At 39.1% G+C, this 25,157-nt stretch overlaps 3 protein-coding genes across 6 annotated transcripts; 1 reads left to right on the forward strand and 2 right to left on the reverse strand.

Moving 5' to 3' along the window:
- Positions 1-406: 406 nt before the first annotated feature.
- kcnk20 (potassium channel, subfamily K, member 20) lies at positions 407-5,025 on the reverse strand. Its single transcript, XM_077208985.1, has 2 exons — positions 3,335-5,025; positions 407-1,361 (listed from the first exon to the last, which is right to left on the reverse strand). Exons 1-2 carry the CDS (start codon positions 3,747-3,749, stop codon positions 589-591), a joined length of 1,188 nt encoding a protein of 395 aa, XP_077065100.1. The 5' UTR covers positions 3,750-5,025; the 3' UTR covers positions 407-588.
- Positions 4,776-21,849, forward strand: slc37a4a (solute carrier family 37 member 4a). Of its 4 annotated transcripts, XM_077208984.1 has the most exons (10): positions 4,776-4,829; positions 6,899-6,947; positions 7,032-7,190; positions 8,672-8,904; positions 10,166-10,409; positions 10,800-10,958; positions 11,613-11,698; positions 19,831-19,944; positions 20,220-20,358; positions 21,162-21,849. In XM_077208984.1, the coding sequence occupies exons 3-10, from the start codon at positions 7,043-7,045 to the stop codon at positions 21,326-21,328; spliced, it is 1,290 nt and encodes a 429-aa protein (XP_077065099.1). In that variant the 5' UTR covers positions 4,776-4,829; positions 6,899-6,947; positions 7,032-7,042; the 3' UTR covers positions 21,329-21,849. The 4 variants fall into 4 exon arrangements, with proteins under 4 accessions (XP_077065099.1, XP_077065096.1, XP_077065098.1 ...); XM_077208981.1 differs by having other exon boundaries at positions 4,778-4,829; positions 6,938-7,190; XM_077208983.1 differs by having other exon boundaries at positions 4,785-4,825; positions 6,938-7,190.
- Positions 21,835-24,435, reverse strand: trappc4 (trafficking protein particle complex subunit 4). The gene is made up of 5 exons (XM_077208986.1): positions 24,219-24,435; positions 23,951-24,125; positions 23,451-23,554; positions 22,514-22,640; positions 21,835-22,389 (listed from the first exon to the last, which is right to left on the reverse strand). Exons 1-5 carry the CDS (start codon positions 24,391-24,393, stop codon positions 22,311-22,313), a joined length of 660 nt encoding a protein of 219 aa, XP_077065101.1. The 5' UTR covers positions 24,394-24,435; the 3' UTR covers positions 21,835-22,310.
- Positions 24,436-25,157: the final 722 nt, after the last annotated feature.

Here is a 25,157-nt window from a genome sequence, read left to right on the forward strand (position 1 = left end):
AGAATGGCCTGTGATGTTGGGCTATTTCATTTGGATATGAAAGTAAGCATCTTTCAGATCCACTGAGAAAAACCAATCCCCCGGGCGAATTTGCGCGAGGTTTGTTTGGTTGTAAGCATTCGGAATGACCATTTCGTAAGGGCCTTGTTCAGGTGTCTGAGATCTATGGACTGATGCCGCAGTCCTTCTTCTGAACGAGTAAGTAGCGACTGTAAAAGCCAGACTTTTTAGTTCAGAATGTCTTTTCATGTATACCATGAAATTATATTTTTACTGTAAAAGTACACATATTAAATATAGAGGTTTACCCTAAATTAAAAGGTAATTCACAAATTACTTACAAGTACAACTAAATTCATTACCCTGTTAAATGAAAATCACATTTTCACATAGTAATGAAGAAACATTTACAGGTTTTTACTGTATTTGTTATTTCTCCATTTTGCATTTTCTCTTGTTGCTGATGATTTGACAGTGTTCTCATATCCTGACGGTGACGATGGCGGCGACAGTTCTTGCTGACAACACTGAAAACGTCCTTCTCTGCATCATACTTCTGCCAGTTTTTCCGAATCTCTGATTTCGTGTTCAAAGGTTGGGCAGCTGTTCGCAGTGTCCAGGCTCTGGCAGAGTTTCTGCTGCAGTGCTGGCACACTTACACTTGCACTTGGAAGGGTGAGAGGCCTTGACCACATGACAGATGCCGGGATGGTTGCTTGTGTTCTGGATCTGCTGATCAGCCGGTTCTCTGACTTTCAGATCAGCGACGGAGCAGCAGCCCTGAGGCCGACAGCAATGCAGACCGAACAGCTTGGACAAAACCCAGTTCAACATCTGCTTGATGATGATGGCGGTGACGCTGAAAAGAGAGTAGGTGCAGCTCACACCAAGGATGATCATTAAAGAGTTGGCTATCTGGTAGACCCAACGTGCTTCATAATGGGCCTTCTGTCCGCTCACCATGTCCCCGAAACCCATTGTGCTAAAAGCCACAAAGCAGAAGTACATAGACTCTGGGTAGCTCCAATCCTCCATAGTCGAGTACAGTCCCGATGCTCCACAGTTCACCAGAAGTGTAACTGTTGCCAAAATGAGGGTTACATAGTAAACTGAAGGTTTCCAATCCTCCTCCAGACCATCTCCATTTTCTGGCTGTGTGTTTAAATGTGGGACAATGTGTTTTTTACTCAGCTTTGTCCTCTGTTTTTGCTTTCGACATCTGCGTGTGAGGAATGTAATGAGCGTTATCATGCGCTCCAGAAAGAGGTTGAAGAATAGGATGGTGGTTGCACAGCCTATCAGCCCATAGAAGATCAGGAAGATTTTTCCATTGAGGGTAGCGGGTGCTGCCATCCCAAAACCTGATATGGACGCACAAACGGATACATACTTTTATTTCTGGCATGGAATTGCTAAGAGTAGTATATTCTGTTCCTGAATTCATAAAAGCAGAATGATAGCCTATACTGTATAAACAATGAATTTGATATATAGTGGAATTAAAAGAAAGTGAAATTATGGTTTTACCACATCAAAATCAAGATTTTCATCAGCCTTGAGTATCGTTCGATAATCTTGAGGTAATCTTTCGTTGTGTTATGCAATCAAGATGACGTGTACGCATTTCATTTTGTATATTGACAGACTACACTTTACATTGGACATTGGACATTTTAAGATTTGCTTACGTGTATCCATGATTACAAAGCTATTATGATCTGAGCCCTGGGGATTTGAATCAGGAAATTGACTTTCTTGCTATTTCACCACTGAAAGATAAGCTCAGAGGCTGATAAAACTAGATTGCTGAAGATGGTTATCACGTGTAAACAGCCATTCTATACCTAGAAGTGTGTGAACACGCTGTTTCTTCCAAAGCTAATTACTACATGGAATCTGTAAAGTGGGAGAAATATTAGTAAGCTTCTTCAAATACGGGGACAGATGTATGGAGTAAAAAGGTTATTCAGGTTATAAATAGACTTTATGTCAATAAAGATAATTATGTTTCAGGCTAAATACCATATTCTCAAAGATGGTTTAATTACAACTTGTACTGTTATGTTTTATAATTGCAATAATTATAATTTCAGTTAGATGACATGGAAAGTTAAATGTATGTAATTGTATAGATAGATAGATAGATAGATAGATAGATAGATAGATAGATAGATAGATAGATAGATAGATAGATAGATAGATAGATACAGCCAGACAGACAGACAGATAAAGAAAGAAAGAAAGAAAGAAAGAAAGAAAAACAGATAGATAGATAAATAGATATAAATAAAAAGAAAGACAGATATAGATAGAAAAAGAAAGACAGACAGACAGTCTACAGATGGATAGAAATAAAAAGACAGACAGACAGACAGACAGACAGACAGATAGATAGATAGATAGATAGATAGATAGATAGATAGATAGATAGATAGATAGATAGATAGATAGATAGATAGATAGATAGATAGATAGATAGATAGATAGATAGATAGAAATAAAAAGACAGACAGACAGATAGATAGATAGATAGATAGATAGATAGATAGATAGATAGATAGATAGATAGATAGATAGATAGATAGATAGATAGAAAAAGACAGACAGACAGTCTACAGATAGATAGAAATAAAAAGACAGACAGACAGACAGACAGACAGACAGATAGATAGATAGATAGATAGATAGATAGATAGATAGATAGATAGATAGATAGATAGATAGATAAATAGATAGATAAATCGATATAAATAAAAAGAAAGACAGATAGATAGATAGATAGAAAAAGACAGACAGACAGTCTACAGATGGATAGAAATAAAAAGACAGACAGACAGACAGACAGACAGACAGACAGACAGACAGATAGATAGATAGATAGATATAAATAAAAAGAAAGACAGATAGATAGATATAAAAAGACAGACAGACAGACAGACAGACAGACAGATAGATAGATAGATAGATAGATAGATAGATAGATAGATAGATAGATAGATAGATAGATAGATAGATGGATAGATAGATAGATAGAAATAAAAAGAAAGACAGATAGATAGATAGATAGATAGAAAAAGACAGACAGACAGTCTACAGATAGATAGAAATAAAAAGAGACAGACAGATAGATAGATAGATAGATAGATAGATAGATAGATAGATAGATAGATAGACAGAAAAGACAGACAGACAGACAGACAGACAGATAGATAGATAGATAGATAGATAGATAGATAGATAGATAGATAGATAGATAGATAGATAGATAGATAGATAGATAGATAGATAGATAGATAGATAGATATGGTGTCATGATTCACTCGAGCAGACATACCAATAGTGCTGACTACAGTTGCCACAAAGTAAAAAGCTCCCGAGAAATCCCACCGGGGTGTTCGTGGTTCCATTTGAATCCCGGCGGCAATGGCCCCCTCATAGTGTCCCAGGAGCTCACGCAAGTCCTCCAAAGGAACCTGGTGATCCTGAACAAATTCAGCCAGCTGTCTGTTCCATTTGCAATGTGCCTCCAGTTCTGAAGGTCTCTCGAGAACCGAGAAGACAGCAGCCCCAAACAAGGTGTAGAAAACCATCACAAACCATAACAGAAATATTCGGACGAAGTCTAAGTTGATATGAGACCAAATGCAGCCACAGTCTTTCCTGTTCCTACCAGAATGATCTGACTGAACCATTAATATCGAGACATTAAATGTATAAAGATGACAAAACCAGCAGGCCTTCAATTGCATTATACCTTCAAAGAACAATCCAAACCTCAAATGTAATGTATATTTTACCTATATCACAATATTTAGCATACCATCCTTAAAAGCTATTGATCCAAATTCAGAAGCTGCTGCAGAAAATGCTGTGCTGAGAAGAGCAAAAGCTAAACATGATTATCCTTGCCATCTCCCCGCTTATGTACACTTCATATATTGTGCTTTATTGCCCTGCCTTTATTACTGTCAAACATGGTAGTGTATGGATAAAGATCTGGGCAAGAGGTCTGAGGTCTCATACTTTGCAGGAGGTTACATATGAATCTTCACCAATGTGCCAAGATTTTGGGGGATTCAGTTAGTTTAGGGTTAGTAGAATAAGTTGACATGTATTGCAAAGTTACTTATAGTCATAGAATTTCTGTTGAGGAGCATCAAAATAAAGTGTTAGCAGATATTAAGCAGACAGTCTACTGATACTCTAATGAGAGTAAGTTGACTTGTAGTTGCAAAGTTACTTGTAGAATTTTTAACGTGGTCATCAAAATAAAGTGTTACCAAAATCTTTTGTAACATTATGTCTTTACTGTCACTTTTGATTAATTGAACGCATTCTTGCTTTTAAAAGTATATTTTTCTTTTACTCCATTCTTTTGGTAGTGTACATCATATTTTGTTTATAATTTCATATTATCACTGATAATTTAATGACATATAGGCTATGTAGCTTGTAAAAACAATTGCATATTCTGCTATTGTAATTTCAATATTTGCATTTATCCCTCCTTGCCCTGCAGTAAGTTTGTGTAAATCCACAATTCGTGTAATAAAAACACTGCAGAACATTTGAACAATATGATTTTATAAGCCTTAATTTGAGTTGTTACTCTAACTCGTCCGAAATAGCTGGAAGCAATGGAATGAATTAGGCTACTATTTCATCTTAGCATTTAGACGAGATCCAATAATGTCTGACTTAAGAAAAAACATGAACATTTAAGGACCGTGTGTCGGATCGACATGGTTTGGTCGTGGATAAAGGGTTAATGAATAGTGTTGCATGCGGAAACAGACATCCGAAAGGCAACCTCTTGTTCACGGAAGTAGGCATGTTATTATTTTCACGATTATCAGTTATCAGATTTTTTTCTACATTATCCTTCTACTAACCTCTTAACTCACAGAAACGACATTGTTGTTACTTGCAGGTTAGCTAGTGGATGATTGTTGTACTGATTGTGTTGCCACGTTTGCGAGTGCAGTCTTAAACCAGCTCACGGCGCACTGAGCAGCAGCATTTCCCAACTTTTAACTGTTAGTAGGACAAAAAATACCCGTATGTTATATTACAGTCAGGTCTGCATGTTAAACACAAAGCATTTCTGCATCAGCAATGTGGCCATAAATAGGATATACGCTACATTTCATTGAACATAGCCTAAAGTCCCTATGATTTTACATTGCTTATAACGTTCAACCGATACGTAGCGCTGTTGCCCAAAAAAAAAAAACTGAGATAGTGTCAGGATGTTATATACGAGTAGGATTTCCAAAAAAATAAAAAAAGGTTTTCATTCAAATCTGGTGGACAGGCTATATATGTGACCGAGGAAAAATTGGTAGGCTGTAATGTTTTACCTTTAAATTATAATGTATAAATGCGGACAGTGAGTGTTAAGCAAAAATTAACAAAACGTACTGCAATTTGGTTATATTTTTGACCAGATAGCCTCAGCACATGTTGCTAGGTTATGTGTTGATATGGTAAAATGCAGTAGGCCTATTGAATGTCAAAATTCATAGAAAGTACCCGGATGACCCACTACTTATGTGATATTTTGAAGTGTGCATTTGATGGACACTTTACTATCCCATGTGACCACGGGAGAGGACTTGTGAAAGGCAGTGAAGTGACGCAACTGATCCCATATAGCCTAGGTCACATGACAGTGACAACAGTCACAAATCAAGTTTCAAACCAAATGTAGTTGCTACTGTACAGTATGCGAATTCGGATGCAGCTGAAATATCACAATATAGTGCACTACTGTATGTGCCATTCACCAAGTAGACATTTTTAGATGTGTGAACAAGTGCACATATTTTAGAATCAGCTCCAGTGTTTATTTATAATGTAGGGGGCGGGACGCTTTAAAATCTAGAGAGCATTTGATTGGACAGAAAATCTGATGAGAGGCTGATGAGTGATGAGTGAGAGAGTGATGTCATCAAAATCATTGATCCATATTGGCAGAAGTGAGAGACTCTAAGTTTTGACTGCTTATATCTTCTAAATGTGAATTTTGTCATTGTTTTGGAGCTCAATAGCTTATAGATAACAGTAAGGCTAACATTACTAAAAGTCCAAAAATTTAAATTTAAAATTTACATGCATTACATGCAAAACTGAGTGATGCAAACGGTAGGCCTATGATGCGAATGGTGTGGCGTAAGCTTTTAAAATTCAGTCAATAATGCAAATTCGCATAAGGTCTATAGCGGTCTGACCTGGGTTTAGCTGGATTAGCCTGACAAGCTAAGACCTTCCTGATCATCTAAAGAAGAGGCTAAAACCAGTCTGTTTTGACCAGGCAACTTCTCAGCAACGTAGTTCAGCCCAGATCCGGCCCACATCTGGTACACGTATATGTTGCTGTCAGTGTTTGGCTGGATTTACCTTTTTTTTTCTCAGGGAAGTTTTTAAAAGTCTGTAAAGTCTACTCAGATTCAAAGCAAGGAATACATTTAATTCAGCAAAAAACAACAACAAAAAAAAAAACATATTTCTAGACTACACCATTATAATTAGACAACTTTGTGCTGTTGGTGGTGCACATTTGGTGCTTGACCCCTAAAGAGCATTCACAACCATAGTGCAATCTTACACAACACACGCGGCAAACAGTCAGACCTATAAACTGTCAAATACAGACCCCCGCGTCAATCATTAAACTCCTCAGATTAGGGGATCTTCAAAAACACCCTCTTCACAACAAGTTTAAGACAACATAAAACTAGAAACAATAGAAAAAATATTGGCTCCAGTAGACCTGCTGCAAAAGAACCGTTTTAGTTCAGTAGAACACGTAACAGTTTGTCCCATGACACAGTTGTTTGCCGGAGAACACTCCAAAGATCTCTGCCAGGTTGACCATTAACCCTGCCATTGATTACATCTCTTTCCCCGGACCTCACCAGCTCTTCATGTTCCACAGATCCACACTCGTGAGTTCATAGCCCTCAGATGCTCCTGGTAACTGTGTCGAGCTGAAGAAGACCCTTACGTTTCCTTCCTTATCATTTTTAAAGTTGTGCCAACCATGGCGAAGAGTGGATATGGCTACTACCGAGCTACTATATTCCTGGCCATGTTTGTGGGCTACACGCTGTATTACTTTAACCGGAAGACATTTTCCTTCGTGATGCCCTCTGTAATGCAGGAGATCCCGCTGGATAAGGATGATCTGGGTGAGCATGTGCAACTAGTAGCTTGTACTTTGTCTTACCTCTCTGTCATGTGCCCACTCATGTTTATAACCTACTACACATTTATTCATTGGAATCACAGTAAATGAGTATGATAAACAATGGACAAGATGGCACTAAGGCAGTGATATTCAGTGCCCAAATCATCTTGAAATAAAAAAAAAGCTCCCAAAAGGATTATTGTTCAGATTTAGCTGAATGTCAACAGACCATAATATACATGAATAAGCAGTCACTACCAGTCATTGATAATGTATTTTCTAATAGAGAAAACATGTTTAAGATCATCTTTTTTTGTTCTAATTAAAACTCATGTCATGAACAGACAAATATTTTAAAATTACATTATTAAATTATTAACAAATTATTAATTCTTCAACAGTAGTATACCTTACCACTCAAAAGGTTTTGTTTGTTTGTTTTATACTTTTATTCAGCAAGGGTGCATTAAATTGATCAAAAGTGACAGTAAATACTTTGAAATAAATTCTGTTCTAATGACATTTCAATTCATTAAATATTTCCAAAAAATAATAATAAATGTTTCTTGAGCAGCAAATTCTGAATCTGACACTGAAGACCAGAGTAATGATGCTGAAAATTCAGCTTTGCATCATGGGAATAAATTACATTTTAAAATATATTATAATAGAAAACAGTTGTTTTAAATTGTAATAATACTTCACAATATTATTGTTTTTACTGTATAAATGCAGCCTTGGTGAGCAGAAGACTTATTTCAAAAACATGTACAAATCTTAAGAAAACCCCCAAAAATGTGTGCTAGTGTTCAATATGTTTTCTACATATCTCCAATATTCCTTTCCACCCTGTTAGTGTGTATGAAATGCAGGTGTAAATGATGGCTCTCACCATCGGTGCTCGGGCCCTAAAAAACATCTCATATGTCAATGCTGCTTTCTAGTTGTAATCTATTTGGTGTTTTATCAACATATCTTGTTTATTCCCACTCATACACATTCCACCCTGTTACGCAACATTTTTAACTGAAATTTCATCAAAGAAATTAATTAAATATCAGAAAGTATCATATAATATATTACAGATTCACATATCTACGCTCCACCCTGTTAAAATAATTTGGCCTGTTATGTCATAATCCGTTATCATTAATTTCATACATGTGGGCTGAACCACTGTTATTTTCTGAACAGCAAATAAATCCTTTTGCTGATAAAATGTTTAACATGTCATGAGATCGATCACATACAACAATATTAAAATGAGTGAGTCCGCTTTGGTGTTCTTTGGTTCTACTTTATCAGCACAGTGATTGAATTGCTATCTCTGAATTTACAGTTCATAAGCCAATGAAAAGTGATAACGCGTAAAGAATGTCTCTTTTGTCCAGTCTTTGCAAACCCATATGTTTTTGAGTGATTCTGAATTGTAATCACTTTCTTCTGAAGTCTAATCAATGTTTATTTCTTTGTGCACTGCAGGTCTTATCACTAGCAGTCAATCGCTGGCCTACGCCATTAGCAAGTTCATAAGCGGTGTGCTGTCCGATCAGATGAGTGCACGATGGCTTTTCTCTATTGGGCTGTTTATGGTTGGCGGCATCAATGTGGTTTTCTCTCAGTCTTCCTCGGTGGTGGTGTTCTCAGGCCTGTGGTTTCTGAATGGACTGGGTCAAGGTCTAGGATGGCCACCATGTGCAAAAGTATTACGCAAGGTATGGGTCCGTTCCTGTAGTGTATGGACTTGCATTGTAGAAAAAACATAGATTCTTTATTGGCATCGATGGTTAACTTTCATGAAGATCCTTTAACACCTATGGAACCTTTCCATTGCATAAAATGTTTTTTTATAGAGGAAAAAGGTTATTCAGATTATTAAAATGTTAATCACACTGAAAACAATATGGTTCTTTTAACTGTTCGTTGAAAGGTTTATTGGAGAACAAAAAAGTTTGGGGCTTAATGCTTTTGAAAGAAGTCTCTATTCTCATCAAGGCTGCATTTAATTGATCAAACATACAGTAAAAACAGTAATATTGTTAAAATATCAAAAATATTACAATATGCTTTATTTCTGTAATGGCAAAGCAAATTTTTTTTTTAGTATCATTCAGTGTCACATGATCATTCAAAGATCATTGTAATATGCCGATTCGCTGCTCAAGAAACTCTCAAAAAATCAACAATATCTATGTTGAAAACTGTTGTGCTGCTTCATATTTTTTGGAAAGAGTGACAAAATGTTTACCATGTCATGAGATCGACCACACAGGCCTACAACAATATTAAAAGGAAAATTTTAATGTATTAGTAAATGTTGAAATTTAAATTAACAAAGATTGTCTTCTTTTCTTCAGTTAAACAGTAAAGAAGATTTTAGCAGAAACTGTGGTCCTTGGTGATTCATATAATGCAAGTCAATGGCTACCGTCACTTTGAGAGTAAAAAAAAAAACACATACAGGCAAAACAAGATGAATACCCGTGGCTCCTGACGATACATTGAGTTCTAATAGAGTGGAACGATTGGTTTGTGCAGGAAACTGAACATTATTAATATAAACGACGTAGGCCAGTAAGCTGAGTATGTAAACCTCATTAGTGGGGTTAGTTATTTTGGTGTCGGGTCGAGTAGGACAGGGTACATTTAAAATATTGTTACCCAATTCACATCCTCGGCAAACGGTCCTGAGCAGTCTGGAGCGCGAGCTTCCTGTCGCATAATGACACCTACATATTGGTTGGCCTAAAGTAAATTAACAGACAATTAACATTTTGAAATGAACTATCCATTCAACTAATGGAAACTTATTGTAAAGTATTACCACTATTGATCATTCAAATGCATCCTTGCAACAAAAAACAAAAATATATATATATATATATATTTAAACTGCAGTATACTTTATATACTTTTTATAATACCTATATTTCAGATTCAGTACTATATATGAAATGGATCCATTTGTTTCAATAGTGGTTTGAGCCATCTCAGTTTGGGACCTGGTGGGCAGTGCTGTCCTGTAGTATGAATTTGGCTGGGGGTCTGGGGCCCATAATTGCCACACTGATGGCCCAAAGCTACAGCTGGAGGTCCACGCTGTCCATCTCCGGCCTGATCTGTGTGGTCATGTCCTTCTTCTGTCTGCTCATTATCCGAAATGAGCCCAGTGAAGTCGGCCTGCCTAATATTGAATCTGGTGCAAAGAAAGGCAAAGGAGGTATGAAGACTTCACAATCCTCATGCATGTGCATTTTATATCAGTAGGAAATAGGCCACATTAAGGTATTATACGAGATGGGAATGCTGCTTCATGTTGTATTAATTTCCCATACTCAGTTGTCTTTGCTATGACTGGTTTTGCTTATATAGGTCATTGCTGTTCTATGACGTTGTGGAAGTCTGCATTAGATCAAAGGTTTCACTCAGTTCTTTGAAGAATGAACTATTGGACCAAAACAGAGTACAAAGGGGTGTGTTTTACTGTGTCTGTGTGTTAATTCATGTTTTTTCTGTTGAAGGTCACTCGTGTTGAACCAATGGACTTTTCTGACTCTCCTCCAATAACAGTTGTAGATTTGATCCATCTTGTCTCTACCTTTTATTTCAGGTTTAGGCAAAAATGAAAGCACCTTCAAAGAGTTCATCTTTTCTCCGTATCTGTGGGTGTTATCGTTGGGCTATCTGGTGGTGTTTGGGGTGAAGACTGCTTACACTGACTGGGGACAACTTTTCCTCATCCAGGACATGGGCCAGTCAGCACTAATGGGTACTGTGTGTGGTCAAACGTATTTGGTTTTTAGGCTTCAGCGTAGGCTTCAAATGTGAACTGATGATGGTCTTAAAGGTGTGGAAGCTTGTTTCCTAAATGGAATAAAAGATAATAAAGGTAATTGCGACTTTTTATCATGCAATTTTGAGGTTATATCGCACAATTCCAAGATGTAAACTCGCAATTCTAAGAAAAAAAGTCTGAATCGCAATTGCAAGAAAAAAAATTCTAATTGTGAGATCAAATTTCACAGAGATTCAGGGAAAGTCAGAATTGCGAGATGTAAACAGATTTATGAGGGGAAAAGTCAGAATTGTGAGATGTAAAATCAGAATTATGAGGAAAAACTTTTTAATTGTGAGATGTAAACAGATTTATGAGGGGAAAAAATCTGATTTGCGAGATGTAAACAGATTTATAAGGGATAAAAAATCAAAATAGCAAGATATAAACTCGCAGTTGTGAAAAAAAAGTCTGAATCGTGAGATTAAAAAGTTGCAATTACCTTTTTAATTTGTTTATTTTGTTGCAGAAACAAGCTTCCATAGATAGGTGCAGCTTTTTGTACTGTGAATACATTTTCAGTTCTAAAAGTTAAAGTATGTTTTGGTAGATATGGACAAAAATGTGTATTGCTGCTGATTTCCACAGGCAGTTCCTTTATGAGTGCCCTGGAGATGGGAGGACTGCTGGGTAGTTTAGCCGCTGGATTCCTGTCAGACAGGGCCGTTTCAAAGGTGAGTTTATACTATAAATATCTATTTAAATGAAATCCAAATACCATGCATGACAAACAATGTATGAGCCATAAAGTACGACCACAATATACTTTTTCCCCCATGATTTTTTGATGAAAAGAGAGTTGATGAACAGCATTTATTTGAAAATAAATCTTTTGTAACATTTTAAAAGTATTTACTGTCACTGTAGGAGCCAGCGTAAGTCTCACATGTGTTCTATGTCTCATTCATAATATTCACATCACTCGTATTGTAGGTGGTGGGCGTGTCCACCGGAGTTTGGGCGGAAGTGATAGTGGCCTATATGTTTGCTTCACTGGATCACCTGGGTTTTATGGCTTTGACAGAGAGAGGGGGTGAGCTTGGGAGCGAACACTTTCTGTTGAACGCACCCGCATCCGCACTCGCACTCGCACTCGCACTCGCGCACTTCCACGGAATTCTTATGACATGGTAACTGCAGTGCCTGTTGTACTTTTATGTGTCGAAGACGAATAAAGGATTGAAATGAGATCGTCGAGTGGAACTGAGTTGCTGCGCGTCACAGTGTTTTCCGTCTCTCAGTGTTTAGCCCCTCGAGGCTGCAGGTTTTTGTTTTGCGTTGTCTACAGCCGCTATATTTAGTCAACAGAAAACGTTTAAAACCAGAGTGTTGTTCTACGGAAAGGAGCCGTTCACATGGATTTCGCGGATCACAACGGAACGCTTTGGATATCAGAGGAAACACGTAAATGTTTGGAGCACCGCTGTATTGGATGGCGGTTCATTCATTAACGTTACCACTCGGAGGATAAAGACCCGGCCACAATCAACGCAGCAACTGAAGCGGTATGTAGTAACTTGACAATTTGTGCTGTGTAAGTTGTTTGTTTGAACACAGTGTGAATAGGTTACTGCCGCTTGTCCATAGGGGACGTATTGTTGCTTTCCGGTGTTGTTTATTGTTGGTCTTTGGACGTGGTTTATGATGCAGCGGTGGATTGATTGAAGAAAATATTGATTGATTGAACGGCGTGGATTCTTGGATGATTTGTGGTACATAGGGAAATGGCAACAAGTGGATCGAAATTGAATTTAAATGTCAATGGTTCAGAGATGGATGAACAAAGGAGAGAAATCAAACTCACTTCCAAGGCCTTGGTGAATAAAATTGAAACACTGCAAAAGGAACGTAGAAAAAATGTTCATAAAATTAAAGGTCTAATACAGACAATAAAGGATCTCATGCAAAAGGATGACAATGCCCCACAAGTGCGATCCCATCTTAAGAAAATGAGTCAAATGGTGGATGAAACTACCGTGTTACATGAGTCTGTGATTCCCATACTTCCTGAAGAGGAGCAGGAAAAGCAAAATGAATGGTTTGTGAATGTACTAAAATGCCACAATGGATTTATGGAGGATGCAAAAGGATGGCTTTCTGAACTGGGGAGACCAACAAGCAGTACTATTGCTCACGTTGTCACAAGTGATGCTCCCGTATCACAAAAGGAATCAATGCACAAGTTGGTTGAACCTCATGATGATAATGAGCCCAATGTTTCAAATCACGCTGAGCAAGATGTTCAAGCCTCCGTCACACAAGATGAAGTCAAACCTAGTGATAGTGTGTCAAACACAGGAAGCAAATGTTCTAATGGTAGGCAGAGCTCGGCTGGATCAAGGTCTAGTGTGTCAACAACATCATCAGCACGCATTAAAGCCGAGGCAGATATGGCTGCTCTCATTGCAAGACAAAGACTACTAAAAGACAAACATGCATTAGAAGAACAAGAGGAACAGCTAAGGAAAAAACGTGAAGAGTTTGAACTTGAAGTGGAAATAGCTGCATCAGTGGCTAAAGTGAATGTGCTGAGAGGCTCAGGAGGGTCTCGTGTTTCAAGTCATCTATCTGTGAAGTCCAATGGCATGAATTCTTATCTAGAAAGGGGACAAAGGAAAACCAAAACACTTAGTGCTGATGCAAAAACATTCGTGCCTGATAGGAATATCCCAATACTGGGACAGCCCAATCCACATTTCTTGGGTACAAAACCTCAAGTGAAAAATGTTATACAACCAGCACAATCTCAACTCACATCATCAGGACGTCCCGAAGCCACAGGACCTCAAGATACAGTACAGTCACGTCCACTGTTTCAGCACAGGAGTCATCAATCGGCAACACTGGTGACAAGCAGCAGTGATCAAAATCAAATAATTACGGTTTTGGAAAAACAAAATGAAATAACTGCTTTATTGGTTCAGCAGCAATCTCTCTCATTTCTGCCTAAAAGAGACATTCAGGTTTTTGACGGCGATCCTTTGCAATATCATACCTTCATGAGGGCTTTTGAACACAGCATCGAAGAGAAGGCTGACAATCCTAAAGACTGCTTGTACTTCTTAGAACAGTACACCAGGGGGCAGCCAAGGGAGCTTGTCAGAAGTTGTCAACATGCGGCACAAGATAGAGGATATGCCAAGGCTAAGGCTTTGCTACAAGAGCATTTTGGTAATGCACAGAAAATTGCTTCAGCATACATGGAAAAGGCTCTTTCATGGACACCAATAAGACCTGAAGATGTGAAATCTCTACAGGCATATAGTCTTTTTCTACGAGGATGTTGTAACGCCATGGAAGATGTTAGATATATGGAAGAGTTGAACATGCCTACCACTATGCTGACCATCGTAAAAAAGTTGCCCTACAAACATAGGGACAGATGTAGAACTGTGGCTTGTGAGTTGCAGGAAAGGAGTGGCCGGAGAGCCACATTTACAGATATTGTTGGCTTCATTGAAAGACAAGTGAAGATCGCAAGTGATCCACTGTTCGGGGATATACAGGATACACCATCAACAACAGTAAACAGGGACGTAAGGAAATCTAAGTTTGAGCCTCGCTCTAGAGCCAAGGGGAGTAGCTTTGCTACCACCATTGCAACAGTGGGAAGGAAAGTTGAACCTGTAACAAAATTAAAAGAGGGAAGTTCAGCTGGTATGAAGGCTTGTATGTTTTGTGGAGGTGAGCACACATTGGATCTGTGCCGCCAGTTGGAAAAGAGGATGCATAATGAGAAGATTACTTTCTTAAAGACAGAGGGGGTGTGTTTTGGCTGTTTGTGCATTGGGCACATGAGCCGAGACTGTAGGAAGCGTCTCTCATGCAAAGTATGCAGTCTGAGGCACCCTACTGTACTCCACATTTATCCAAAAGAGAAAGAAATTAATTTAGTGCAAACCAAAAGAGAATCTGAGACAGCAGTGGGAAGTGCTCTGATCTCTGTTCAATCCAGTGGTCTCACTGGGGCCGGTGACCAAGACTGTACACTCTCCATAGTTCCAGTTCAAGTTAAACCTAGGAAAGGGCATAAGGTGTTGATTACATATGCCTTTTTGGATCCTGGGAGCTCAGCTTCATTCTGTACAGAACGGCTGATGAACAAGCTGAATGTCAGGGGACGAAGAACTGGTATTCTCCTTAGGACTATGGGTCAGGAGAAGGTCGTTGGAAGCCATATTGTTTCAGATTTAGAAGTGGCTGAATTAGATAGTGATTGTTTTTGTGAACTGCCTGATATCTACACGCAGAAAAGCATGCCAGTTCATCGAGGCAACATTCCTCGCCAGAAAGACCTCCAGCGATGGCCACATCTGAAACATGTCCATATAAGGGAGATTGATTCAGATATAGACCTGCTGATTGGAACAAACGTTCCCAGAGCACTGGAGCCATGGCAAGTCGTTCGAAGCATGGAGGGGGGCCCATACGCAGTCAAAACAATGCTGGGCTGGACTGTAAATGGACCTCTTAGGGGCTATGAAAGTAGAGAAACTTCTTGTGGGCGGCCAGATGTCACTGTCAATAGGATCTCTATTGCAAACCTCAACGATCTGTGGAAACAGCAGCTAAAGGCAGATTTTCCTGAATGTAGTCAGGATGAGCAGATGGGGTTATCAAGAGAAGACTGTCAGTTCATGGAGTATGTTACAAAATCTGCTAAGTTGGTGGATGGCCATTATAGTGTTGGCTTACCTTTAAGAAAAAAGGATGTAAATATGCCAAACAATAGAAGAGTTGCCGAACAACGTGCTATGAGTCTCACAAGGAGGTTTGAAAAGGATGCCCCATTTCATGCTGATTACACTGCATTTATGAATGACATCATCTCCAAGGGCTATGCAGAGAAGGTACCAACTGAGAATCTGGATCGGAGCGACCGCAGGGTATGGTATAGACAACATCATGGTGTATATCACCCGAAGAAAGGAAAGATCAGGGTCGTTTTTGACTGCGGTGCTACATTCCAGGGAACATCTTTGAATGCTCAGCTCCTACAGGGACCCGATCTAACCAGCATGCTAATTGGAGTCATGACCAGATTCAGAAAGGAGCCTGTCGTACTCATGGCAGACATCGAGGCTATGTTTCACCAAGTCAGAGTACCAGCTGAGGATTCGGATCTGTTGAGGTTTCTCTGGTGGCCGGATGGAGACCATAAGCAGAGCCTGGTGGAGCACAGAATGGTTGCGCATCTGTTCGGAGCAACATCTTCGCCAAGTTGTGCAAGCTTTGCTCTCAGAAAGTGTGCGGAAGATAATCGGGAGCAATTCAGCTCCAAAGTAATAGAAACAGTCCTGCACAATTTCTATGTGGATGATTGCCTTACATCAGTGGCTTCTGAGGAGGAGGCGATAGCACTCTACCAAGACCTTCGTGCCCTTTGTTCGAAAGGGGGCTTTCAACTCATGAAGTGGATCAGCAACAGACGTGCCGTGCTGGCAGCTATCCCAGCAACAGAGAGAGCAAAAGAGGTTAAGGATTTGGATTTGGACAATGACACACTTCCTGTAGAAAGAGCATTGGGCGTACAGTGGTGTGTTCAGTCCGACACTTTTAAATTCAAAGTCCTCATCAAAGATCGACCCTTAACCAGAAGAGGGATCCTCTCCACGGTCAGTTCAATCTATGACCCCTTAGGAATCTTGGCACCTGTGGTCTTATCTGCCAAAAAGATCCTTCAAGACTTGTGCAGAAAGGACCTTGGTTGGGATGACCTCATACCAGACTTGTCTGCACAGGAGTGGAGAAGTTGGCTGAAAGAGCTCTGGCAGCTCGAAAAGTTTGAAGTTGACAGATGCCTAAAACCAATGGATTTTGGGGAAGTGATTTCTGCTCAGTTGCATCACTTTGCTGATGCATGTGAGAGTGGCTACGGAACAGTGACTTACCTGTTATTAAACAACATAGACAGACAAGTTCACTGTGCTTTCATAATGGGTAAAGCTAGAGTGGCTCCATTAAAACCAATCACCATCCCTCGTATGGAGTTGACGGCTGCCATGGTTGCAGGTCGAATGGATGAGCTGTGGAGGAAGGAGCTGCAGATGCAACTTCAGGATTCAAATTTTTTGGACTGATAGTACTTCCGTACTGAAGTACATCAGCAATGAGACCACAAGGTTTCGTACCTTTGTAGCTAACCGGGTTTCAAAGATACTGAGTGTATCAAATCCATCGCAGTGGAGATATGTTAACACCACAAGCAATCCTGCTGATTTAGCCTCCAGGGGAGTAAAGGTGACATCACTCCTGAAAGATAACACATGGGTGTCTGGACCTAAGTTCCTTGTTGGGCCTGAAGAAGGGTGGCCTGAAAACCCAGATGGCTCTATAAGAATCCTGCCAGATGACCCTGAGGTCAAGATGAGTTTGATTGTGAATGCCGTGCAGGCTGAAGAGAAGATCGATGCAGTCACTCGCTTGATTAATTACTTCTCCTCTTGGATCCGTCTGAAGAAGATGGTTGGTTGGTTCCTTAAGCTGAAGAGTCTATTACTGTACTTCAGTCAGAAGAGGAAGCAAATGAGCATGACTCTTGCTCATTCCGGCTTGGATAAGGACCAACAAGGAAAAGAAATAGAAAAGGAGATGCAGAGTATCAAGGCTCAAACTGGTAGTGGTCTTCTTTCAGTTGATGAACTCAGAAGAGCTGAGTTGGAGATTATTAAGTTTTGTCAGAGAAGGAGGTTTCCAGGAGAGTTCAACAGCTTGCAAAAGGGAGAAAGTGTGAAAGGAACTAGTCACCTTTACAAGCTCAATCCAATACTTGAAGATGGTGTTCTGAGAGTTGGAGGACGACTTAGCAGAGCGGCTATGCCGGAAGAATCGAAGCATCCTGCTATATTGACAAAAGATTTACACATTTCAGACATAATTCTTCAGCACATACATCAAGAGGTGGGACACAGTGGTCGTAATCACATGCTAGCTAGCCTGCGCCAAAGATATTGGATCCTTGGGGCTAGTGTGGCTATAAGGAAAACCCTGTCTAAATGTATTGTCTGTCGACGACTGCATGCAGCTCCAGGGCAGCAGCAGATGGCAGATTTACCCCGCGACAGAGTTTCTCCTGATGAACCTCCATTTACTCGGGTTGGAGTTGACTACTTCGGACCTTTTGAAGTTAAGCGAGGAAGGAGTATATTGAAGAGGTATGGGGTTCTCTTCACATGCCTTTCCATAAGAGCAATCCACATCGAAGTTGCATCGTCCTTGGACACAGATTCCTTTATTAATGCTCTTCGACGCTTTACAGCAAGACGTGGACAAGTATTAGAGCTGCGCTCAGACAATGGAACCAACTTTGTCGGTGCAGAGAGAGAATTGAGAGAGGCAATGGAAGGTTGGAATCTTGCTTTAATCAACAACACTCTCCTTCAGAAAGGAATTAAGTGGGTTTTCAATCCTCCCACAGGATCACATCATGGAGGGGTGTGGGAAAGGTTGATAAGGTCTGTGAGGAAGGTCCTGAATTCTACCCTGAAGTTGCAGACCCTTGATGAGGAAAGTCTTCACACAGTTCTCTGTGAAGCTGAGGCTATTATTAACAGCCGTCCTATTACTAAGGCATCCACTGATCCCAACGACTTGGAACCACTAACCCCTAACCATCTGTTGCTACTCAAGATCATGCCATCTTTGCCACCGGGTCAGTTCAAAAAGGAGGACATCTACGCTCGTCGCAGATGGAAACAAGTTCAGTACATCTCTGACTTGTTTTGGAAACGTTGGATTAAGGAATACTTGCCTCTTCTTCAGGAGCGTCAGAAGTGGTCTGGTGTCAAGCGCAACTTCCTTACTGGAGATATTGTACTCATAGTTGACGACTCAGCACCTCGCAACTCATGGCTTACAGGAAGGATTGTGCAAACTATCTCTGACAGAAGAGGACTTGTTCGTCAAGTGCGAATTAGGACAAAGACCAGCTATTTGGACAGGCCTATTACTAAGATTTGTCTTTTACAGGAAGTAGAGGAGCCATGAGGATATCCAACTGACCTTTGAACTTCATAGACTTTGACTTTAAACTTGACTGTTATACGGGCCTTTTTTTCTTTTACATGACTGACTCTGATTGTGAAGATTATTCTTTACAAAGACAAAGGACTCTGTCTCTTTATTTCGTTTGGTCTAAAGAAGAAAGGACACTTTTAAATGGACTGTCTTATCCTAAAAAAAAAAAAAGAAAAGAAATGTGTGTTGATCTCCTACATAATGTGCAGTTGTATAATTATTGTGTTAAAATAATTAGGGGCCGGAATGTAGGAGCCAGCGTAAGTCTCACATGTGTTCTATGTCTCATTCATAATATTCACATCACTCGTATTGTAGGTGGTGGGCGTGTCCACCGGAGTTTGGGCGGAAGTGATAGTGGCCTATATGTTTGCTTCACTGGATCACCTGGGTTTTATGGCTTTGACAGAGAGAGGGGGTGAGCTTGGGAGCGAACACTTTCTGTTGAACGCACCCGCATCCGCACTCGCACTCGCGCACTTCCACGGAATTCTTATGACATGGTAACTGCAGTGCCTGTTGTACTTTTATGTGTCGAAGACGAATAAAGGATTGAAATGAGATCGTCGAGTGGAACTGAGTTGCTGCGCGTCACAGTGTTTTCCGTCTCTCAGTGTTTAGCCCCTCGAGGCTGCAGGTTTTTGTTTTGCGTTGTCTACAGCCGCTATAGTCACTATTGATCAATTTAATGTGTCCTTGCTGAATAAAAGTACTAATTTCTTACTGACCTCAAACTTTTGAACAGTAGTGTATCTAAAGTGGTGGATTTTTCTCTCTCTTGTACTTGCAGCATGGATTGCGTCTGTATGGAAACCCTCGTCATGGGCTCTTGCTCTCCATGATGGCTGGGATGTGTGTCTCCATGTATCTCTTCCGCACTACTGTCACAGCAAACAGCTCAAATGTAAGTTCAATATCTTTACACAAAACTGACAGATAATATTGATGACTCATCCTGTACTACACATATTTTTGTCCAATCAAATGCTTCTAGTAGAGAATGTCCATCCCTAGAACCACCTTCCAATGACTAGCAATTAGCAAATTATCTTGTAAAAAAAAAAAAAAAAAAAAAAAACCCAACAAATGACAGACCCACCCAAACTGCATTTATCCTAGAAAGAAAATTGCATTTATCGGGTCTGTAATGTACTGGTTTCATTATAATTTTACACACAGGTCTGGATTCTTTTGTTGGGTGCTGCTTTTGGCTTTTCCTCCTATGGACCGATTGCCTTGTTTGGAGTTCTTGCGAATGAAAGCGCTCCATCGAACTACTGTGGAACCTCTCATGCCATTGTTGCCCTAATGGCAAACGGTGACCATTTTCTCCAGTTTATTTCATAGTCCTTTGTCCACACTGATGCTTTTGCTGCTAAATTTATTCTACAAGTATGTTTTTATCTGTCAGGTACTTGTAGAATAAAATAAGGCGTAATAACATCAGTTTTAGGACTTTTATTCTGTGTTTCTGTGTATTCTATTAGCATTAGGATTGGGTATCGTTTGAATTTTAACAATTCCGATTCTGCTTATAGATTACGATTTTCATCGATTCCTAATTTTGATTCCAATAAGGTAAAAAAAAAAAACGTTTCAGTGTAGCTGCTGTACAAGGACCTATTGGCTATGGTTTAAAAATACCTTAGCAAAACCAACTAGCCTAACTAATGTCAAGCATTATTAAAGACAAGAAAACAAATAAACGAGTCAGCAATCGCACAATTTTAGGCTGCTGTCACTTCAAGTGCTTACACGTGTGTTTTTTTGTCAGCTGTTTACGTACACTTAAGACACTGTGTTTACAAGGATATTTTGACTTAACTTTGTGTGTATTTGTCCGTTCAAGTGCAAAAACACCCGGAAGAGTCAGTATAAGAGGCGACTTTCTGTGAGCACGCTTTGAATGTGTGCAGCACAGAAAACAGTGCGCGGGTCTTCTTGCGCTTGAATGGTTTATAGTTATGTTAGAGAAATCGATAAAGTGAATCGAAATTTTATATTTTATAACAAGTATCTGATTCCCAACCCAAATTAGCGTTCCAAAAGTCGTTACATTTATATAGCCAGTTGCCCATTTCAAAGAATACTAATGTGCTTTTGTGTTTGTTTTGCCTACAGTTGGCGGTTTCCTGTCAGGGTTGCCATTTGGCACCATTGCTAAACACTATGGCTGGAACACAGCATTCTGGGTAGCAGAAGTAGCCTGTACTATCACCACAGTTGGATACTTCCTGCTCCGAAATATACGCACAAAGATGGGAAGCGTATCCAAGAAGGATGACTAAACAGAGTATTTAAATGTCTTTTCACTAGTCTTTAAGATACGGTATAAAGGGCACAATGCAAAATTGCTGAAAATGTCTAGGATTTAACTTGTGTGTTTATGAAAAATGGATGAATTCAATGTGGATATCTATTCCGAGGATATTACACTATATTTTTACAAATGTACAAAATAGGATACCATGTTGTCAGAAGCACATTGTTATTTATTCTGTTCATTTTAAAAACGGTTAACAGTATTTTACTTGCATTGCAGAACTCACTAATTAATTGTTTAATAAGGCATGCTAAAGCCATTTCTTTAGGGGTTTTAAATCGGTTAGAATAACATTTATGTCTTGTACTTTTCATCCGTTTCAGAGCTTTAACTGGTCCTACCTCTGTATTTGTAGTTTTACAAAATCATGTAATGTGTATGATGAAATACATGACCTAACCATTAGTTATAGCACGTGACTGTTCGATGCACAATGAAAGCACAATGAAATGAGTTTATATAAATAAAAGATTTACATATTCATGATTTTATTGTTTGACCTTTTAAACTTTTGGATTGAAACGGATCCAAGATACAGTAGACTTTTTTTTTTATATTCTGTTGACAGAATGTAAATTACAAGTAAATTTCCTTTCATTAGGATAGACACCAATAAACATATTCCGATGAAACTTACTGAGCATGTTGAGCTCCTCCATCTTGTTTAAAAGTTCTGCGCAAGATCACATTACAAACTTAAACTGTCCATGTACATTATTTACAAAGGTTATGTCTCACTGTAAATGTGGGACTTAATTTCAAAAAAGAACAAAGAAGAGCCAGTTACAGTGGTCTTAAACTGAGTTAAATCATTTTAGCTTGAGAAAAAAGCCTGGAAAGGATGGAAATCATTATGCCAGCAACCCAAACATTTCTCTGGACAGGTTTGACTGCAGAACTTCTGGAGATCCTGTCAGGTGGATGAACACACTCAATGCAAGTCCAGTTCAGGATCCGGGTCCAAATGTCCCAGCTTTCTCTGCTACTTCCAGAGCCATCTTTAGGTTTTGGTCAAAAAGCTCACATCTGAAAGAAATCATGCATTTTTGTTTTTGTTATACACAACCTTATTCCATCAAATACTAGCATCAAATTGAACTGCATGCAAAGCTCATAAAATCTATAATGTTTGTAATAATAAAAAAAACACCTGATAGGCATCTCTAAAGAGTAGAAAGGATTCTTCAGTGCAAAGTCTGAGTAGATTTCATAAATCTTTCTTAGGAGGGCATCGATGCCAGACTGCCGAGGGTCTGCCAATACAATGAACTTTATACCTGCAAAAAAAATCAAAAAAAGTTCTGTCAATATCTCTAGTTTTGTTTGGCACCAAATTAACACATCATTCTATGACTTAAAGGCGCAATAAGTGATTTCTGAGAAACGCTGTTGAAACTGGATAAAACCAAGCAACACATCACACTTGTAGCCAATCAGCAGTAGGGGGCGTGTCCACTCATGATGGGGGAGGAGAGAGAGAGTGAGCGAGAGGGAGATTTAAAGAAAGCCTGTAATAAAAGAGATGGCAGAGAGACATTACAAAAGAGAAAAGGTCAGACGAATATCGTTGGAAAAAGAAGAGTTGATCAGGCAAGTTGAGAGTGACCAGGCAGGACACGCGTTAATATTAGAAAAGCTTTCCAGCGCTGGAGAAGAAGGCTTGAAAATGGACACAGAGGTTGTGTTGTTTCTTGTCCATACGTATGTAACATTGGTTTTGCGGTTTCACAGAACCAAGATATGCTGTTGTAATGTTAGCTGTAGTAACAGGACAGTTTTTAGGGTCATTTGTCTGGAGCTGCTGGCGACTAGCAATCAACTCTTGCTTTTACTCTTGTTTGCTGTATGTTCATTTTTTTTGTCCTTGTCATTCGTTCATCATTTTCATGAAGCATTATTTTGCTTCGCTTCAGCTATGATAAAGAGACATCCACTCTTGCATTGCGTGTTTGTGCATTTTGGGGGCGGAGCAATGAAGGGAGGGGTGTGTTTGTTTGGGTTGATTTCAAATATCAACAGTGTTTCTCAGAAATTGCTTACTGCACCTTTCACATCATTTTGTCATTTCAACAAGAGAAAACGTAGACCTGTGAGTGTTTGAAAGCAGTGCAGTTTAAACATATCCGTCTCCAGCATTTCAATACCAGAGCTGCCAACTTCAGGCGACAACTGTGATCCAATGGCAAACAGCCTTAGAAAAGACAGGAAAAGACACATCTAATAAAAACATGTGAGTTTCAAAATGCATAACAGCATTTTGATGAAAAATGTATGGTTGCCGGCTATGCTTCTGATTATGTTTTATCTATATATTGCACAACTGTTCACAAATTTAAAGTCAGTAAGTTTCTTTTAAAAATTATAATGTTGCAAAGGACCTCCATTTTAAAATAAATGCTGTTCTTTGGAACTTTAAAATCATTAAATAATAATGTATCAGTTTCCATAAAAAACCCAACTCCTTTCAACATTGATAATAAATATTTCTGATATTATGCGGATGCCTTCAGTGAAGAAGCAATTCATACAGGTTTGAAACAACATTACAATAAAGTAGTGAAATATCTATTTAAGGAAATCTACTCACGAGTGAAACATTGAGGCCAGCATGAGTTTCTCATTGGATGAGAGTCTCTGTCGGCCGAATTTGATGGACACCGGATAGTTAGCAGGATCTTTGAGATATTCCTGTATCTCCTTCCCTTCAGCCGTGTACTTGCCACTCACATCCACTCCATTAATGGAAAGAAGCGCGTGACCGACTGCACAAAATAAAACAATTAATATAATTCCCAAGAAAAGAAGGTTAACTGACTTACAAATGTATGGGATGGTTTGCAGACACGAACACGCACCTCTGATCCCGTCCCGCTGTCCGAATGACACCACTACCTTCTCATCATGAATCTTTAAAACTAAATCAAGAGGAAAGCTGAACGTTTTTTCGACTTCAGTTCGAGGTACATAATTATCGTACTGGTAGATGAGCCCACCAGCCTTATTGACAACATATACACTGAAGATCGCCATTTTCTTCCTGTCAAAGGGGCAGTCATGTGACTTTGTGGCGTGGGGAAATAAAGTAGAAAAATTAAAAAATACTAAACAGGCAGACAATGCAAGACCGGATACAAAAATTAATTTTAAATATAACAATAGTATTATCATGCAATATTTTTTTGTGAAGGGTTGAATTAATGTGTTTATAGTTTGATTTTGGAAACTACATTTCCCATAAAACCATGCCCACCGAACGTTCTGATTGGCCAAGGCTTATATTTTATTTCCAGCATCTTTCCTGTAATAATCATCTTATTTTAACGTATTTAATTTATCATTCGATTCTCAGTATCATTCTTATTAGGGTGTAAATTATTATCCAAACCGCTACTTAAGAAGATTATGGAGAAAGCAGTGTCACATGGTACCTGTTACTTTCTTCCACTCTTTCAGGATGGACTAATCACGATTGTTTCTGATGAGTCATAATAGAGATTTGATTTAAAAGATACATTTTATGCCCATTTCAATATTTAATTCAGTTACCAATATTTAATTCATTATTTTTAATGTTTTAATGTGCACATGTTGAAGACTTTACAAAATATGCATGCACTTTAAATTGAGATTCACTCCCAGGCGCCCTTTGGAGGCAATGTAAACTTTCGTGGGAAACGGTGACGAACTGTCAGAACATTCCTAACGTATAACTTAACTATCTAAGTGAAATACACAATAATACAGAAAATGAAAATTCTCGGGACAGCAGCATTTGTCCAAATTTCAATCTTAAC

This window comes from Siphateles boraxobius, unplaced genomic scaffold, assembly GCF_051911475.1.
Source record: "Siphateles boraxobius isolate OS27281-9 unplaced genomic scaffold, OSU_SipBor_1 6, whole genome shotgun sequence".
Taxonomy (NCBI): domain Eukaryota; kingdom Metazoa; phylum Chordata; class Actinopteri; order Cypriniformes; family Leuciscidae; genus Siphateles; species Siphateles boraxobius.